General features: G+C 40.8%; 2 protein-coding genes and 1 long non-coding RNA gene across 3 annotated transcripts in view; 2 read left to right on the forward strand and 1 right to left on the reverse strand.

Annotated features, from left to right (window-relative positions):
• The window catches only part of LOC107727719 (zinc finger protein 646-like), a 13885-nt gene extending 4101 nt beyond the window's left edge, over positions 1 to 9784 (forward strand). The window contains exons 2-4 of the mRNA XM_016537670.1: positions 1364 to 4093; positions 4490 to 5641; positions 6966 to 9784. Of these exons, the coding sequence (XP_016393156.1) occupies positions 1578 to 4093; positions 4490 to 5641; positions 6966 to 7902 (4605 nt within the window). The 5' untranslated portion in view covers positions 1364 to 1577 and the 3' untranslated portion in view covers positions 7903 to 9784. The remainder of the gene's footprint in view (positions 1 to 1363; positions 4094 to 4489; positions 5642 to 6965) is intronic.
• Positions 9785 to 11743: 1959 nt separating this feature from the next.
• LOC107727730 (uncharacterized) overlaps positions 11744 to 20426 on the forward strand; it is a 43755-nt gene continuing 35072 nt past the window's right edge. Inside the window, exons 1-2 of the long non-coding RNA XR_001638391.1 lie at positions 11744 to 11837; positions 12561 to 12648. This is a non-coding gene — a long non-coding RNA (uncharacterized LOC107727730). The remainder of the gene's footprint in view (positions 11838 to 12560; positions 12649 to 20426) is intronic.
• Positions 16062 to 20426, reverse strand: part of stx1b (syntaxin 1B) — a 48425-nt gene continuing 44060 nt past the window's right edge. Inside the window, exon 10 of the mRNA XM_016537684.1 lies at positions 16062 to 19469. Coding sequence (XP_016393170.1) covers positions 19389 to 19469 — 81 coding nt within the window. The 3' untranslated portion in view covers positions 16062 to 19388. The remainder of the gene's footprint in view (positions 19470 to 20426) is intronic.

The following is a 20426-nucleotide window of genomic DNA, read 5'->3' on the forward strand; positions in this document are numbered from 1 at the left end:
TATGGCCATGATAAGCGCTGAATGAATGACAAGGCTTTCTGTTGTAACATCGCACAAGGTAAATAAGGGTGACATCTAGTGGAGAAGACTAATGATAAGATTCACGTTAATCAGATCTTGTTTTAAATGTGTGCTGAAATAAATACCGGCAAAGATCGATTCGCGGCTTTTGAGAATCGACATCGAATCGACGTCATTTAAAAAAAAACGATTAATCGAAAAATCGATTTTTTTTGCCCAGCCCTACTTACCGCTGTATTTAGTTGTATCAGGGTACAGATAGCAACCTACACCATTTGCATTCTCATTCATAGTCATTGTGTTGCATCGTTAATTCTGCTAAGTTTTGTTGCATTGTATAGGCCTGAGTAGTCTTATATCGACAGCTCGTATTGACAGTGCATGACTTCTGGTTGCTTGTTGTTGCAAATTGCTCACTTCAGCTGTCAAAATAGCTCCAATGATATTCAATCTACATTCAAATTCTTTGTCAAACGTAGGAACAGCTCAATGGTTAGACAGCCATTAGTGAGTATCTGTTAATCAATTTTGCCTAGAGATATTTTGACCCAAACTTCTTGTTTACGAAAGTGCTTTGGCACATTGATGTTTTTAGTCTTGCATAAAATACTTGCATGATCAACATTTCTATTGGGTTGAAGAAGGAAGAGATGAACATTCCAAAATGTAGGAAAATTTATTTTGCTTCAGTTCAGTTCCTCCAGAAAGGATTTTCTAGTGTTATTTGGATGACTGTATGTTTTTAGTGACTGCATTTCTTGAAGGTCCCAAGGATGCAATAGCCCCAAATCACCATGCAGTTGCTTGATATATTTAGAGTACATTCTGCAAAAAGTTGTCTTGATCATCTAGGTGGTCACTATATCTTTTATCTTTTTAGGCCTTGCCCATATGTATTGCAGATAATCTCTAATTTACCTACCCTTGGTAAAGCGTTGCTTATGCAGTTTTTTTTTTGTGCCTGTGTAAACAAAGACAGCAGAGTTATCGGCTGTGCTGTGTACAGTTGACGTCAACATGCAGGTACACAAAGCTGGCTCATTTTCAGCTGCTTTGAACCTGTGCGTCAGTCATATGACTTAAATGTGAGATCAAATGTGTCAAAGCTAACATCACATAATGTGGCCACATGTATATCACAGTGAATGGTTTGTGTCAAAGGTTCTTGATTACTCTTAATGAACAGATTTAAGAACCTGTTTTGCTTGCAACACATTTAGTGTGAGGAAGTTTCAAACTAGAATTTATATTTATAAACTGTTTCTGTCACTTATATATATTAAAATGGTGAATAAAGATACATTAAGTTAAATTAATTTTGTTTCTTTTTGTATTTTCTCAGCTTTCCTCTGATGCCCCACAACTGTCCAGACCCTCTCTGAACTGCTGTGATCGAGTGGAATTGAAAGGCTGATTGGAGAGAATATCTGTCACCCAGGTAAAATGGCTGATACTACAGAAGCAGAGAGCTGAACATCACACATTGCCCCCTTTTCTTCTTTGTTCGAGGATCATTTTATGTGGACATTTCCCCCTTCCATTTCAATTTTCTCATCATGGCTATGCATGATATGAATCGTGCCAAGGGTTTCCCTTGCAAAGAATGCGACATCATTTGCCCAAGTACACCTAGCCTACTGGAGCACATGAAAGCACACTATCATCAAGAAGAGAATGGCAGATTTGAATGTGAGCAGTGTGGACGCATTTTTAAGCATGCCAGTAGCTTGGCTTCTCACAAAAAAACTCATGAAATGGGCTCCTTCCAGTGCCCTGTCTGCACCAGAACGTTGCCCAATGCAGTGGCGCTCAAAAACCACCTCCGCATCCACACCCTGTCTCCAAGTGCCCAAGCTGAAGAGGAGAACGATGACAATGTTGATGAAGAAAGGGATTATAATCTAGCACAAAATCTGTCTGATGCAGCTTTCAGGAGTCACATTAACAACAGTGGAATGATGCCTGGCCATGACCACGACAAACAAAAATCTCCAGGATCTGAAGATGCCTGGGACAGACCATTCAAATGTGACCAATGTGACAGGACATATCGTCATCATGGCAGCTTGGTAAACCATAAGAAATCTCATCAAGAGGGCACGTATAAGTGCAATGTCTGTTACAAACAGTTCAATAATCTTGCAGCTCTCAGTGCTCACGAACGCACTCATTCAAAATTTAAGCCCCCTGGAATGTCCATGGGAGCCCTTGTGCCTGAAGGACCATCTGACCCTCGTCCCCTTGGCCCCCAGAATGATGACATGGCACCCAGCTTTTGTCATCTTTGTCAAGTTGCTTTGCCTAATAAGAATGACTTTCAAGAGCACCTTTTGTTACATAATGCTGCGTCATCTTCATTGGGGCTAACACGTAGTTTCCCAGGGATAGTGCCTCATCATCTTAGTTCTGTTCGCTCCCCAGCGGTGAATCCTTATACACCTGCTCTAGGTGACCCTCTTCCACTGCCTCCATTACCCGACAAGCGTTATGACCCAATGCTAGGCCCTCCTGTTAATAATCCCATATATACCTGTGCATATTGTGGAGCGGGACATCCTGACTTGGAGAGTCTCAAAATTCATTATCTTACCCATGACCCTCACACCACAGCACATGCTCAAGGTGGCCCTGCTATTTTAAATTCTGCTGGACTGGCTTCAAACTCTCAACCATCAATATCATCATCCAATGGTGAGACAAGGTCACAGGAGCAGTCTGCAGCCATTGATGATGCTGAACGCCGATTTAAGTGCCAAGAGTGCGGGAAAAGCTATCGACATGCTGGGAGTCTAGTTAATCATAAACGCTCCCATCAAACTGGTCATTATCAGTGCACTGTTTGCTGTAAGCAGTATCCACACTTAGCAGCACTTCATAGCCACCTCCGTAGTCACAAAACCCGGCCAAATTCACAATCGATGGGTACAGAGGGAGATTGGCTTTCCTCTGAGCCACTGACAGGGCTAGACTCTCAACAAGGCTTTGTACATTCTCAGGATCAGGAGAGTGGTGCAACAACGCCAATTTCACTGCCCGGTAATCTTGGTGATGCAGCACACTTTGTCCCAGACGGTTCCCATAACAGTGGCCTGGATTCACTGGAATTCCATGACCGATTCGATGACTCTCTTGCCCAAAGCAATTCTGGTCACTCACCTCTTCCACAAAACCATCGTCAAGCAAACAGTGTCAACCAAGGCGGTATGACCAATGGTTACATGGGTAACATAAGCTTCCATAGTCCTGGTGGTGCCTCCCTGTCAGCAGGCAGTGCCAACCTCAAAGAAAGTGCTCGCCAGAGACGTAGTCATGACCCGATGCAGTTTGGAGGTGCTCAAGACAACTCCCAGGGCAACAGTAAAAGAATGGATAACAAAGACGATGATGACGATGGAGAGGTTTATCAGTGCACAATCTGTGGAAACCATTACGCCAGCCTGAGGGCACTTCGTAGCCACTTACGAAGCCATGGGGTTAACCATGGGGCAGGACCCTCCTCTGCCCTCTCTCCAATAGGTGAGCAAGAGTGGAGGAGGCGACAAGAGGGTAGTACAACCAGTCTTTTGATCTGTAGCACATGTGGCCAGAGCTTCAACAGAAAGCAGGACTTGCTTAACCACCAGCTAGTCCACGGACATCCCCGGCCAGATGGATCTACACAGGGCTTGGGTGGCACTAGCTCTAATTCTAATGGCAAAATGGATGGACGGAACCACATTTGCGTTGACTGTGGCATGTTCTTTGCAGATCGCCATCAGCTGATCACTCACCTGTGTCCAGGCAAGGCGAGAGCGGGGGCATTGAACAAGGCTATGAATGGAGCTAAAGGGATGACGGGTGGTGCTGGTACCAGTGGCAGCGGGGGCCCTGTAGACCCTCGGCAGTTGCCAGACTCTGATGATCGGCCCCACAGGTGCGACCAGTGTGGAAGGAGTTACAGACACCCCTGCTCCCTGCTCAACCATAAGAAATCTCACAAGACTGGGGTCTTCCGCTGCCTTGTCTGCCAAAAACGCTACTACAACCTACTGGCTCTCAAGAACCACCAGAGGACTCATTTTGACTTAAAGAGGTTAGCCAGCATTGCATGTGCCCTATTATACTCTAACTGTTTAGTTCTCTTTGCATACTTTGAATGCTTATGTATTATCATGAGTTCCCCACTCATGTGATTACCCAGGTCATCACTGAATAAATAGATTTTAATTAAATTTTGAGTGTCAAGGCAGTGTGCACTGGTGATTTTTTTTTTCCCATTAGAGAAGACGAGGGCAACAAACATACTGATATACACGCATACACGCAGTTGAGTCTGAATTTCATAACGTCTGTACCCCATTTGAGCATTGTGTAGTCATCTTTGTATTTGTAAGGGGACCTTCCCTTTTTCTGTTTCTTCCTTTTTTAGAAGAGCATTTTAACACTGCTTTCTTATCTGTTTGTTTTTGTGTGTTTTGTCTCTTCGCAGGCACAAATGTGAGGAGTGTGGGAAAGCCTTCAAGATTCAGAAGCAGTTGATAAATCATCTACGGCTACACGAAGAGCACAGAGCAAAGACCGGAGATCGAGACCAGCGGGTTCAAAGCATGTCTCATCCCAATGGTGCCCGCTATGAGGGAGGCCCATCGCAGCTCCAAGCTATGAGGATGGGTGAGCCCAAAATTCAGAATCCTCCTGTGAACACCAATTATGGTCAACCTCAAGGTTTCAAGAAACCGTATGCGGGGGCTAGGGCCCAGCAAGTTGATGACGGCAGCGGTCGCCGCCCCTTTGCTTGTGATCAGTGTGGACGTACTTATCGTCATGCTGGCAGTCTGGCCAATCATAAGAACCTACACAAGATTGGTGAATACCACTGCAACGTGTGCAACTCCACTTATCCAAATCGACTGGCAATGAAGAACCACCTCCGAATGCATTTCGCTCTTAAGAAATATGCCTGCACTGATTGCGGTAGGGGCTTCAGGAACCAGAGGCAGCTTGAAACACATACCAGCAACCAGCTCTGCAAAGATCTTCCTGGTCCCCTTCCTGGTCCCAGCATGCAGACTGCTCCTCTTCCAACTGAATATGAATGTGATGGGTGCTCTCAAGTCTTTACTACAACCACAGATCTGGCCTCGCATAACTGCAGTGCCCAGCTTCCTTCTTCCTCTGCCTCCCTCAACAGCTCTAATATGAGCATGGAGACAGGTGACCTGGGGTCTCCAGAGCGTGAAGAACGCCCTTTTACCTGTGACCTATGTGGCTGTTCTTACAAGCATGCTAGCAGTCTGCTGAACCACAAAAATACACACAAAATTGGCAACTTCAGCTGCTCATTTTGTGACAAGCCGTACACCAACTACATGGCCCTGCGCAATCACATGCGTATCCACACGCAGAAGAAGCGGCATATCTGCTCAACCTGTGGCAAGGCTTTCCGGCTGGCCCGCTTCCTTCGGAATCACCAGAGAGTCCATGAGGAGGGCCACACCCGTTTCGGGTGCCCCACCTGCGGGAAGAGCTTCCAGGGTCGTTCTGGGCTGGCCAGGCACCGCTGCGGGGACAACCAGGTAGGCAAGGAGGGCGTGAGGAAGGCCACTTCAAGCACAAGAGAGGGAGAGGAATACCGGTTCACGTGAGTTTACGTCTGTTGTTCGTGATTTTTGAAGTGAACTAGTAAAGATCACAGGTTTCTACATGTCTATTACAGGTATATGATCTCCAATCCGGCTTCCTTGGGACCATACGCGTGCCGGAATTCGGATTTTTCTGAAGTTTGGACAGTATGATTAGTGGAGACCAGATAAGTTACCCCCCTTTGCTTTCAGTTAGCAATATGCACTAGATTGCAAGGATGTCTTGATATAATGGGTGAATTTTGATGTACTTACTAGGAAGATGTGTGTGTATTGTACCAAATCATTGATTCCCTCCTTATTTATTGATCTGATTGATAATATTCTAGAATGTATGGTGTAGTTTACTGTAGTTACCATTTGAGCATTCAGTTGCCATAAGTACTCATACTGACCATCTTACATCAGCTGTTGTGCTTCCAGTAATAACTACTGATCTGGGCCCAACAGCATTTAGCATGGGACTTAAACCCATTTATTAAATGCATATTACTAAATATAAATATAGCTTTTGTTGCTTTTAAGGTAAAGCTTAAAACTTTGCTCCATTTGCTGTCAAGACAATATAAATATCAAGCAGAAAACAGTTTTAGAAATGTGTCAACATACTAACACTAACACACTACTTCCGTATTATCATATTACATGATGAGAACAAACATTCATAAATTCACAGAAAGAAAAAACAAAACGTGCTGCTTCACTACGTACATGTGCTTAGTGCTTGGAAAACAAGTTCACCACACTTGTTTTCCAAGTTTTATTCCGACCATTAATCCCAAAACCTTATTTGCTGTACAATTATGTTATTTAAAAAAAAGGCTTCCTGTGTGTACTCTTTCTATACATGGTAACATTTACCTGTTGAATCTTTTAGTATAAGTACTATGAGTTTGAAAACAAACAGTGATTTGCAGTACATTTTTCTCATGACTAGGTTTGTCCTGTAGACTGTTACAAAATTATACATCTACAGTTCATATATTACCACCATAAATTATATAGAATATTATACCACTGCCTTTATTTGAACACCAAACACAATTGGTGGATACTTTGTTACAATTCATATTCAGTTTATTCACTGCCTTAATAGGCAATGTTATTCAAGTTTTCCTCTCCAAACTGGGCCAGTTTTTTTTATTTTTGGCAGCTGGATTCAAGATCATATACCTGTATTTGTGTATCCGTCAATGCAGTTATCATAGAAGTCAGCTACATGTTGTCAGGTTACTTTCAGACTAATCTAGGTTACTAACTATTGAGGGGTTAAAAGGACAGTGAGCAGGGGAGATTTACTTTTCCTCTCCTCTGTCTTCACAGATGTGACCAGTGTGGCCGATCTTACCGGCATGCCAGCTCACTCCTTAATCACAAAAACACCCACACTGTCGGCATCTACCATTGCGCTGTGTGCCTCAAGACCTATTCCAACCTGCTCGCACTCAAGAACCATCGTCGCATCCATTCTGAAACTCGACGGCACCGCTGTCCAGAATGCGGCAAGGCTTTCCGCGTCTCCTCCCAACTACAAAACCACCGCCGTGTGCACCAAAAAGAGCGGGAGTTTGCCTGCACTCTGTGCCAGCGGAGCTTCCCTACCCAGGCTAGCTTCCGACTCCACTTGGAAATGCAACATGGCCGTGCCCCAAAAACATCGCAACAGCCTGGGGTTTCGTCCAGTGGCTCAGATGTGGGTTGGGGCTCTGGGCTTGACCTTACGCTGATGCAGGCCCAGGGATTGGATCCTAATGGGCTCCCAAAGCTTAAACCATCACACCATGGCCCCAGTGGTAGCAGCTCATCTGGGCATCAACAACAACAGCAGCAACAGCAGAGTCGCAGTGAGGCGGGGTGTAAGTCGCATGTCTGTGATCAGTGCGGCCGTGGTTACCGTCACGCCAGCTCACTTCTGAATCACAAGAACAGCCACAAGATGGGCACCTATTTCTGCAACTCCTGTCAGAAGGAATTCTCCAACCTGATGGCACTCAAAAACCACAGACGCATCCACACTGAACCCAAGCGTTACCAGTGCCCGGACTGCGGTAAGGCTTTCCGGGTCTCCACCCAGCTCATCTGCCACCGCCGCATCCACACCAAGGAGAAGCCTTTCTCGTGTCAGCAGTGTGATAAGCGCTTCTCCAGCAAATCCAACTTAAGGCACCATCAGAAGGTCCACTGGAACAGCTCGGCACCTTCTTCAAGTCTGAACATGAGCACCCACTTCTTGGGTATGCCGTCTGGGCCCTTTTTATAGTGGTGAGAACTGGGGAAGCAGAACTTTCGGTTTGTTTCGGAGATTCATGCCAAGGCTTTTGGAGGTGCCAAAACCCCCATTCCTTTTATTCTCAGACATCTCTAGTGCTTGAGGTGTGGCTGTGAGGCTTTTGTTGAACGGGTTGTTGTTTAGGTTAAGAGAACTGTCCCTGCATGTACCCTGAAACATTGGATTAAACAATGGATTTGTTACATCGCGTAATGACTGTTAGGTTTAGGTCATAGTGACATTTTCCCCACCTTTTCTCTCATCCTAAACACCACAGGTGACCTTACTTGCATTTTCATAGTTCCCTTTGGGGGTGGGGGACATTGAGGGCCACTGCCTTCATTTCTGATACCAGCCTTTCGAAGAAGTGCAAACTAGCTGGCGTCTTCTTTTAATTCTTGAAAACGGATTGCTTTCGGATGAGACATTTCCATATATATTGTGTATTAAATAGCACATTTCCCACCATGGTACTGTTAGATCAGTATTGTTTTAGTGATGTCACAATGGGCAGGTTAAATGATAGTGACTTTAGGTTCAAAATGGACACGTTTCCCCACGGTCAGGGTAACTGCCACAAGAAACACGCATTGGAAAACCATACATTTCATCCCATGCCCAGCTTTGATTGAGAGTCTCGAAAGCATTCTCAATTTTCAATCCTAGACAATACAAAGAAAACGCGTTGACTGTCCGATGAATTCCGAGACGTGTCGAGCAACTTGTATGTTTAACAAGTAGAAGTAACTATGTTTAACAGTGTATAGAGCGTATTTGAAACGTCTTCAGTTATTGGAGGCAACACATTTATTTGTTGTGTAAGACTGTCAAAAAAATGTTTTTGTATTCCTCCCCCTTTCTGTTAATGTTCTAACTTTTCTAACTTGTGTGGTCCTTGCAGCACGAAGATGAGCTTCAAACCTTATTATTCAGCAGATGACAGCATTGCGCTTATTGGGTTCATTTCTTAGTGGCGTCATTCATTCGTTCCCCCTTTAATTTTATGATGTTGCTCAGAACCCATATTTTAAAACTGCAACTAACTTGCTAGTGTATAGAAACGATAGGTTGTGCTATGAAAAAAAAATGGGAGAAAAATGAAAGGGGGAAAAATGTATATTGATAGGCTTGTAATGGCATTTGGTTTCACCTTGTATTGTATTGTATCTCTGACTGTATTATTTACAGGAAAACTTTTATAAAAGACCACCGTAGTATGCATTTTATTTATATTAACACTTGTAACTGAAACAGAAAACGCTAGTTTTAGAGCTCCCAGTTTTAGGATTTCTTGTTTCGACCCCTCCAGAGGCTATCGGACACAGAGTCAGGAATGGCAGGGCTCCTAAAGAACACTTGTTATAGTGACTGTAATCTCCTCTTTCGTTGCCATTATTTGTTATGCTTTTAAACGAACATTTCTGTCCCTTGTGCAATAAACAGGGAACTGTAATAATGTGTGTTTTGATTGCAGTACAATGAGTGTAAACATATCACTGTATTATTATATTGTTTTTCTCACGTGATGTTGTGACTGTCTCTCCCACGCTCATGTCAAGATTGGATGTGCCGGTTTCACTCTTTAAGCTCACGCGTTAAGGAATTATTTTGTGATCATTACAATCAGCAAGGCAATCTTATTTTAACTCCTCAGTTACACCATGTTAACCCATGTATTTATTTGTTTTGGTTTTCTCTTTTTCTTTATTTAATTGTATTTTACTATTTTGAGCTTGTTTTCAACCTATATTACCTGGGAGCACTGGTGCTAAGTCAGTGTATTTTGAGTGAAAATGAAGTTGTATGTGCTATGATCAAAGCACGGGAAGATTATATATGTATGTACCTATACCCTTGCAAATTTTACACAATTGGATAGTAGAAAAAAAAAAAAAGTAAGTTCTTCCCAGGTGCACAGTTGCTACTTTGGCAAGGATTGATTCCAAATATAAATGGAATTAAGTTTTAATATTTTTTTCTTGTATATGTATAAATAAGCTATATATATATATAAACATACATATATATTGTTTATATATATGCACACACACACATACATATATGTGACCGTATACTTTTTTTAAACTACATTTTGATAATTCATTTCCTAACAGAACATGTTTGAATTATAACCTCAATGCTCTCAAATAATAAAAATAAATAGCTGGAAAATGAATGTAACATTCACTCTAAATTTATGTGTGAAAGTTTGCCACTCATGGTTGGTGTTCTGAAAGAGTTACCATCCACCATCTGGTTTCAATGTCATGGTGTCCTTGGTAAAGTATGTTTATTATGAATGTTAGGATTTTAGGATGTTTAATGCACCTGACAGCTGGGGTAAGCAGTTTGTTTACTGTGGTCAGTAAGATCTTAACTGAGTAATCAAATAAGAACACAATGAATTCATTACTTGTCTTGTACAGTTAAAACCACATAGGATTTTGCCCCTGTTTTACATTACCCTGTTCCTTGTTTAAGCTGATCGCTAAGATGAACTCGCGCCATTCTACCTCAGTTATCGAGCAGCAGATCACAAAACTCGCATATCGCAAAGGTAACGATTCTCATTATAAAATATTTAATGCTTTAATGACATTCTTACAAAAAAAGTAGATCAGTTTAACAGGATTTAGAAGGGTTTAATTTTTTATTTAAATTTTTTTTATTTAGTTCTTCCTATTCCATCAATGGTCCACACTCCAGCCCAGTAGGTGGTGGGCAGTGTTGCCAACTTAGCGACTTTTTTTTCCAAAAAAGCGCCTAGCGACAAATCTAGCGACTTCTTGGACAAACCTTATTTAGTCTCTGAGACCCGGGGCCGGGGGTACTGCCGCGTTAGCGCGAGGTCTTGTTTTCCCAGCGCTGTTCAGCCAGCGGCAGAGAGGAGCAGTGCTTTAAGTTAAAATAGATATTCTGTCGCATCTAACTCTATTTTACATGCAAATATCCGAAATCACAGCACAGCCATTGTCTTTATCTTATGTGTATTTGATTTCATTAGATGACGTCTCGATTATAAATCAGGATTTTAGTGCAGATTAACATCTTGTAAGGGAGAGCTGGTTAGTCTTAATGGGCTGCGTTTCAGTCACTATTTCATATTCATCCCGTTTTCTGACAACAGAAACTGAAATATATCAATGAAAACAGTTCTGTTGAGAATTTGGCTGCATTAAAATACAGTTTGTGAGCACAGAGAGGCGAGACAATATGACGCACTGACGTCATGAATATGCTAATTGGCGTATGACGTAATTTAGCGCCTTTTCAAGCAGGCTTAATGGTGCGTTCAAGTCATGTCGGATAGATGGTATTTACGAGTTGATCGCACATGAACGCCACCACAAAGTCGTTATTACGAGTGGGAAACTCGAAATTTTCTTTAAGCCCCGAGTTGGGGGCGTGTCAATGAGAAACATGGCGGAATCGATGAATGCAACGTCTGTAGTTGACGGTAAATTTTTGTTTAAATTGATAGTTTAGTTGTCCTATAAACTTAAATTGGTCATGTTCTTGTTACGCAGCTAGTTAATGAAATCCAAGTTAAAAAATGCTATCATTTTTATTGGTGAAAAATGTTTTGATTTGCCATGTTGCATGTTTTAAAAAGATTAAAAACGCAAAACACACCTGATGCAAATTCTTTGCTCTTCATTTTCTATAAGCAGAGTTAACATACCCTGTTGTATTTTCTTGTAATTTATTAAAAGAAGGTACACCGCCATCTTGTGCCGACTAAACTGACTTGAAGGCACCTGACGTTGTAATTACAACTTGTCAACTCATAAGTACGAACGTCCCAGGAGGACTTGAACACAGCATTAGCTACTTTCCATTGAAAGAAGTTGGCAACACTGGTGGCGGGAATGCACCTATCGTTTGTTTGCCAGCCAGCCATAAAACTCCAAAAGAAGAAGAAGAAGGTAACGATTCTAATGTATAAAAATGTGTGTTTATACAAAAATACCTTGGTCATATTAGGCAATTTAGCATTTGAGAAATGTAAGCATAACAACATTCATCCTAAAAGGAATAGTTCACTCCAGATTGAAATTTATGTCGTTATTTACTCACCCTCATGTCATTTCAAACCTGTGAATCGTTTTTTTGAGGAATCTAAACTAATTTCTTTCCATATAAGGACAGCTCATTTTGACAACGACTGTTAAACTCCCGAATAACCAAAGAGGATCATAAAAGTTTCATAAGAATACTCAATATGATTTAAGCATTGTATCCTAAAAATATTCAGTGTAAGGAACTGACTAAAATGAAACGGTTATATACACCTATTTTCCATCAAACCGATGCGCGCGTTCGCGTCACTGACGCCAAAACGACATTGGCTGAGGTGAATATTACCGTTAAATATCTGAGCGCGCGTTCGCGTCCAGAAATGGCGCGTTGGCGTCACTGACGCCAAAACGACATTGGCTGAGGTGAATATTACCGTTAAATATCTGCTTAAATTGTGGTCTTTTCTCCACACAAATCTTATCAAATGGCTTCAGAATACGTGAAATATATATATCACACTGACCTTGTGAGATAGCTTAGTACAGCTTATACACAAAAGATGACAACTCATGATTGTGGAATACTAAGAATTGTAAAATGCAATGTGTGTGTGTGAATTTAATTCTCAGGGGCTGCTGGGCAAAGAATTGTGTTTGAATGACCGAAAGGTTGACTGGAGGTCCCAGAGTGTCCACTAGATGGTGAAAGATCCTTTAGGTAAGTTTTCACCTTCAGACAGTCTTGTCTGTTGGCCAATACCCTGAAACCAGTCAAGATATTTAGCAGCCTAGACATGTTTCATTCATTTAATTTCAAAGCAGCACTTCAGTGGCTTGATAGCAAGAGAATGCAATATTTGCAGCTTCTTAATTCAATTTCAGATGAGACATTTCTACGTGAGTCCAATGCATGCGATTTTGACAACTTACACCTGTTTTGAGGCTGTGAAGTCCATGTTTTGGGTCCAAAATACATGCTTGAAAAGTGTTTCTAAAGGATGTGGAGTGAAAATGGCATGCATCATCCAGGTCTTTTTTTCCACCTATAAAAATGACATGCATAATTCATGTTTTGTCTGAATTGAGAGAAATATATCTAAACCTCGGCATAAAAGATTAACATACGAAGCTTGTAGCTCAAACAGCGCACAGTGGCTGAATTATTTTTAAACGAAAATTTACAGCCTGTTGCTTAGCAACTGGAAAACCAGCCCTTCATACCTGCCAAGTTTGGCAAGTTTTCACTGCAATGACTAAATTAATTAATTTAGAGTAATGATAAGCACTTGTTGGTCTTGCACAGCTCCCAGGGCATCTTCTGCTTCAATCAATAACAACGTAATTGAGCAAAACCCCATTATCTTTCTAAATAACTTTATCTACTTTGCACACAGGGGTCTGGGGTGAATGTGGCTGGCTTAATGGTTAATTGAAAGTGTGTCCAACACTTTACAGTGGATGAAACATCTTTAGCACCGTTCGTTTGGAATTAGTGTGCTAAATGACATTCGAGTTACAATTTCCAGGTGGACATCTTATTTCATTAACTGATTCAGATGGGACTTATGTCATTTTTGTTGTTATAAATTGACATTCACACAATTCACAAATTACAACATATTATGTACATAATTAAGGTGAAGATCAAACCTGATGCTGCTACCACAGTGGCCTTTCTGAATGGTTTCCAGGATCAAATCTCTTTATTGATTTAATTTAGTTTTTATGATGGAAAGCCAGCAGGCAGTACTTGAAACTCCAACTGTTTATATTTCACCTAGAAAGTTGGCAAAAACATCTAAATCCATAATGACGATGCACCCGGCAGTGCAGTGTGAAAATTAGCTTGAAAAACACTGTCAGTATATATGCTTGATGAATATACAAGCTTCCTTTTCACATTATTGACATCCTCCACCCCACCCATGATTTGAGAAAGGAGTAAAAGTAGGGAAGACAACAACAGCGGTTGTACACTGGACAATCGTTTTTTCTTTATTTTTTGTTTCAGTTCATAATATCTGTTTGTTGGGGTTTTTCTTTTTTCTTTTTTCATTTCAACTTAAAATTTTGACACACTTATAAAAGACAGCATCTGCATAGAGTTCTCATCTTAAAGATCAATGGAGAAAAGAGGGAGAGAGAGAGAGATTGTGAGAGAAGGGAGGAAGATAGCAAAGGGTTTTAGGGGAGGAGAGGGATACTGGTACGCCACACTAACCAAACAGAACAGCAAACAGTATTACAAGAGAGAGGGGGGAGAGAGGGACAGTTATGTTGTTTGTTTGTATCTTTTTCCTTTTTTTACAATACAGTACACACATACACACACAGAAAATAAAAGACAGAAGTTGCAATTCCAGTCAAAGTTGCAGGAATCGATTTAATTTCTTCCTTCCCATCCTTGGTGCCCATCTCATTGTGGTTTCTGCCCTGAATGCACTTTTAACTTAAATCCTAGTTGGGCGAGAAGACGTTTGGCGACACGTAAAACGACGGCTGGAACCACGGTTAGTGGCTGTTGTTTCCCTCAACTCCCAAAATAATATTGAAGTCAGCGTTCTTCAGTGCTTTCAAATGCGTGTGTGAGAAAGCCCTTTTCTTTGTATTGCACAGATGAGTGTTTTTCTGTTTGCTTTGAGCATTATTGTTTTCCTACTGTACTTTTAAAAAAACTTCCAAATCCCAAGAACTGCGCTCTTCGTATAAGAGCAGATCTCATCCCGCGTTACCTTTAACTAGAGCATTTGAGTTTCAGCCATGCTACAGTCTACTCACGCAAGGTTCTCTAACCGACACTGATTATGAAAGCGTCAAAACACGTACCACGAAATTTGCCATCGCCAATGTGGTGGACCTCTGCAAAGAAAAGCATTCAAGGTGCCTGGAAGCTACAGATGGTGTGCATTTGACCTGTAGACCTATCGATGGTGTACATGGAGGGAAGCACTTTTTTCCCTCAGAGTTGAACCGGTAATGGCTCTCTGAGGTAACGCAACGTATTGTATTGAATCTGATGGTAAAGCATTGTTCCTTTCCTTCGTTATAGAGCACCCTTGACATCACTGAAAGCGTCGGATGCTGCTTTAAGACAAGCGAGCACGCGGTCGGCAGCAAATCGCTGCGACCAGGGCAAAGAACAAGAAAATCAATCAACCTCACAACTTTGACAGGAACTATTTTAGTAGTTTTATACATGGACATGCAAGTCATTTTTTCACTCTTTGAAATATTTACAATAATTACAAGACAAAGATTCAGTTCAGATTGACAAAATCGCGAGCATTCAATAGTACTACTAATATAACACAACTTCTCGGGATTCTTTAAATCATCGTAGTGATATAATTCATCACATTTGATAATGGTATTATTCAGTTATGTCATCCTTATCCAGTCATCTTCCCGTTCTAATTAGTATAGTGTTTTCATCACATCATTACAGGCCATTCTCTGTAATTGATGGTGCTCAAACTGTGATTTCAGCAAAATGATCATCTCCACAAACCGTTTCCTCATTCTAAATCTAACACTGAAACAAGAATACTGGTATAAAGTTTAATGGGAATATACATCAAAGGAATGACACAAAAGGGGATGAAATTAAGGAGGATCATGGCTGGGGCTGTTGAGAAAAATCACAATCGCAGGTCTTGGGCGCTCATTAGCCGTGGACCGAGAAGTCGTATCAGTTAACGTAAAAGTCTTTGCTAAAGCACATGTGGAAACTAAGCGAGCATTACAATCTACAAAGCAGTCTACATAGCAGCAGACATCTTCGTCGATCACGGCGGAAGCGTTCTAGCTTTGTTGTGTCGCCGTTCGCTTGCCATGCGGATTGGGCTTAAGGGTTTTTTATTCACCTGCAGTGATGAGGCACTCAACAACCCCAACCAAAAAGACTATTATGCAGTTAAGCTCTAAAAGGTACATTGTTTTTTTTATATATAATAGTTTGTAATTTTCACTCATTTACAAAATGCCTTCTCAATGTGCTGTGTTATGCCAGTGCTGTCTGGTCATATCAGTGTCTGTGTGACAAACATCCAAAAACAGTGTTGAAAAATGAAAATAAGACAACTGAGGAAACTTTCATCCAGATCTGTGCCCATGTCAGTATACAGATTTTTTTTATTTCATTTTCTTTTAACCAGAGCTGATCTAATGTCTACGTCTAATGTATTGCCAGCACAGAGGAAGCAATGCAAGTGAGTTGAACAAGTGAAAATGGTAACATAAACAGCATCATTGAGGGGAGCAAGAAAAAAAACAACATACAGTACACAAAACATTTGAACATTGTTGGGGGATATTTGTTTTGTACGTAGCTGTTTTTGGAGAAAGTGCTTTAAAACTAACAAGCTTGTGTAGTATACATTATACATATTGTTCAGAATGAATAGAAACAAATAAATAAACCTTTTATATCGAGAACCTTGTCGCTGAAAGCGGTGGAACTGAAAACAGTCAATGTATACGCAAGATAGTTCACAAGATTTATGGGCAGGGTGGACTACACAATACAGTCGACTGTAACATTGTGCTCTGTACTCGCATAATGCTTTGGCTTTTTAGTCTTATTACTTTTCTTAACATTTGAATGAAGTCGGCACAGAACTGGAGCGCTAGAGCTGCATACCATAGACCTGCAGACCAGAGAAGCCCCTTGCGCCCGAGGCCGGTGCGACCGAGGGCTCCAACAGCAGACGAGCACACACACTCGCACAACCACACACACACACACACACACACACACACACACAAATGCTCATGCTCACATATACAGCAACGTGTACGTAAAAAAGGAAAAAATGCCGAAGGGACAGGGCACGCATACATGGCCTTTTGAGTTGCACAATTCGACACCGCAGCACATGACTCACAATAAAGAATAGTCTTACGAAAGAATTCACATATCATCACCAGTTAAGCACAACAATCAAGTTCGGGAAAACATCAGGGGGAAGGGAAAATGAACAAGATGCGCAAAAATGATTCGTATCCAGAGTGTTTCCAGAGGGCGAGGAGGGGGGGCAAATACGTCGTTTTACACTACGGACGTGGTTTAGGAACAAAATACCCGACAACAAACAGATTTTTGTATTCATGTGCACATCCACAGGGAACACATTCATGGGGACCATGGTAAAACTCCAGCATCGCCAGGGTCATGATGAAATAGGCAGCAGAACTAGTAAATGAAGTCAATCCCCCCCCATCCAACCTTTAGAGAGTCATAATAAATAATCATACATTTAAAAAACAAACATATTAACAAAACGGTACAACCAAAAAAATGTGGCGGCATAAGACATTGTTTTCTTTGATTGTAAAGTGCACACATGATCGAGAGCCATGCAAACTAACAAAGCGAAAGTTGCATGCGTTAACAAATAAGGGCCTTCCAGCTATATCGTCTACTAAAAAACAACACCGACATACATATTTACCTCATTTGACCATACATGTAAGTGATTCGACACTAAATACACAGAAGTTTCAAAGAAAACATGCTGGACGTTACTGGAATGATTAAAGCAAAATAGTCCCGCCCCTCTGCCTCAGGCTTTGTAAAAAGTGTACAGTATTTATCCCCAAAATCATTCCTGTTCCCTACTACTTTGCTTTGGGTAGGTAAAGGGGTGGCGGGACGGGGTGGGGGGGCTCCTGTTATATATTCCATGATGAGCAGTATATGGAAAATGAAGTCCGTATTGAGAAAAGGAGTGCACTTTCAGAGTTGGTACATGTCATGAACGTCATGAACATGAGAGTAAGGGCGTTCGTTCTAAGAGTGCAACGAATCTGAATCAAGCCAAGAGGGATTCTTCATCAAAAGAACAAAAAAAAAAAAACAGAGCTAAAGTTTGGTTTTAAATTTTAGCCCTTGAATTTAAAACAAGCAGTACATAATTAACCAATCTGGCACTTTCTGTCCACAAAGAAAAGGATGCAACGAATTCATGATGCAGCCGTTTGATTTAAGAAATAATCTTTGGACAAAATCGAAGCGTCCTATTCTAAGCTAGTTATCATAAGATGCCGTCTCTCTGGGCGTTCAGAGCTAAATTTAAGTTATTTCATATAAAGTTTGTGTAAATGTCTTTCTATTTAGTCGCTGCATAATAAGTGTCCTGACCAGCCGTACAAGTTTCTTCAATTGAACTGAAGAATGCATCTACAGGTAAATATTTCATCAGATAGCTCATCTGCACTGCACCTACTCCCATTGTTTCAGATATGTAGAATTTAACAATAAGGATCTAAGAGTGTCTATCACGTCCCCGTAGTTAATTTTATTACTCTCTCTTCATAAACTAGCACCAAGGTGAAACGTCACGCAAACTCCCAAAATGATCCTTCAAAACCAAAACGGTCCTGTTCAAGCCCATCCTTTATATTATAATGTAAAATATATATGCAATTTATGAAACAAGGCAAATAAAAAAGCGCAAAACTAACGTAAAATAAGGAAAATTCATTTCAGCAGACCTAACCACCCTCCAAAAGATAATATTTAGGCTAGGCGTTGCTTCAAGCATTAACATTTCTCAAAATGTTCCTTATAAGAAATCGTCTTTCAGAATCTTTTCATGAATTAATTCAAAAAGCAGGGGCAAATCACTATCAAAACTGCATAGTTCAACAGTTTGCGCAATGCCACTCTATCTATCCCAGTGTAGCTTTCGAAACGTGTTAAAATGAAATGTCCGTTCCTCTGCTGCCTACAGCAAATGAAGTAAAAACAAAATCCTCTTCATGTACAAGCTTGGTGATATCATTTCCTCTCACAATTCGAAATGTGTGCTTCTTAGTTCTTTTATTCTTTGTTTGTTTACGGTTGCCCACAGTAAATGTATTAAGACAGAAATTCGGCTATGAGGTTGACGGTGCTTTTAAACTACAGCACTTCATCGGTAATGAGCTAATAATGTAACGATGAGAGATTTCATCTGAATGCAAGCAACCACTCGGAATGTTAGGCCATTGAAATCGGACTAAAACTACTATCTATAATATCTATGCAGTCAGTTGGTTAGTATTCGTAATGCTAGTATGGTTTGCCAAACACCATGTTCTGCCGGAACGAAAAACAATTTAGCAGTTGCTGGCACTGTCCTGGAGGCCCCCCCAAAAATGAAAGCAACGCTAAAAAAATTAAATAAAAACAAAAATTGATTTTTATCCCTTTACAGGTAGTAACCCATGTGCTGCTTTATGTTCAATACATTTACATGTACAGTTTGTAAATATTATGTTGTATTTGAACCCACTTTTGTATATATTTAAATCAGCTAGTACGTAACATCTCCTTTATTTATTTATTTTTTTGATTGTTTGATTTTTGAATATTGGATTTTTACCCTACCCAACCCCCGTTTTACGACAGTTTCCTTATCTCGTGTTTAAGTGGATAAAACACTCGGCTTTCCAAGTGTTTGTCTCTCTTCATGTCGTTTAGAAGCCCAGGGTTCCTCCGATAGTGGACGCCAAAACCACTCCCAAAATTACACAGCAGATGATGATCATGATCTTCTTCTGCAGAGGGCGAAAAAGGGGGAGAAAGAAAGAAAGATGTGTAAACAAATGAAACCACAATTCATTTAGCTCATCTAGCTACTCTGTTGCGATAGTCCGCTAATCTAAGTAGCATCTCCTCATCTTAACCACACTTTAAATCATTAAATGAAGCCATTAACAATTAAACCATTACCAAAGTAAATCATTAAATTAATTAAAAGTTAATTAAATTACTGATGAAAGGACCCTCTCTGAGATGTAGCCCTATATAGTAGCCTTTGAATACTAAATGTGTTCAAACATTGACTACATTTGAGAAGGTGGTGATTAGATATTGAGTAACTGTAAAGGCTAAATACAGTACTAACATCATACTGAACTCTGGAATCTCCAAAAGAAACTGAATGTCATGGAGGGAAGCTGCAAATATTATATTGTGCCAAGAGACTTGTGCCAAACTAAATTAACTAAATGGAAATGCTTGGTTGGGCATGCAGACAGAAAACCACATAAGTTTGAAGCAAGGAAACATCTACTTAAGTTTTTTTTCTGGTGACCATCTAACTGACATGTAAAGGGACCAAGCAATGTTTTTGTTTTGTTTTTATGGGCCGATTTGGGGCGAATAACAGGTCATACCAACTAGGGATGCAACGATACAATTTTTTTCAGAATCGATCCGATCCGATACCAAAAATTCGGAGTATCGGCCAATTCCGATCCGATCCAATACAGCGCAGTTTTTTTTTTAATCAATGTAGAATTTCTATGCTTCTGTGGGTTGACCTGATCATCACTCGTGTGTGTGTGTTAAATGGGTCATATGATGCGATTTCAAGTTTTCCTTTCTCTTTGGAGTGTTACAAGCTGATTGTGCATAGATAAGATCCCTGAAGTTGCAAAGACTAAAGTCTCAAAACCAAAGAGATATTCTTTATCAAAGTTAAGACTCTGCCACGCCCCCCTAAAACGGCT

This window comes from Sinocyclocheilus rhinocerous, unplaced genomic scaffold (assembly GCF_001515625.1).
Source record: "Sinocyclocheilus rhinocerous isolate Xijiao unplaced genomic scaffold, SAMN03320098_v1.1 scaffold1028, whole genome shotgun sequence".
NCBI lineage: Eukaryota > Metazoa > Chordata > Actinopteri > Cypriniformes > Cyprinidae > Sinocyclocheilus > Sinocyclocheilus rhinocerous.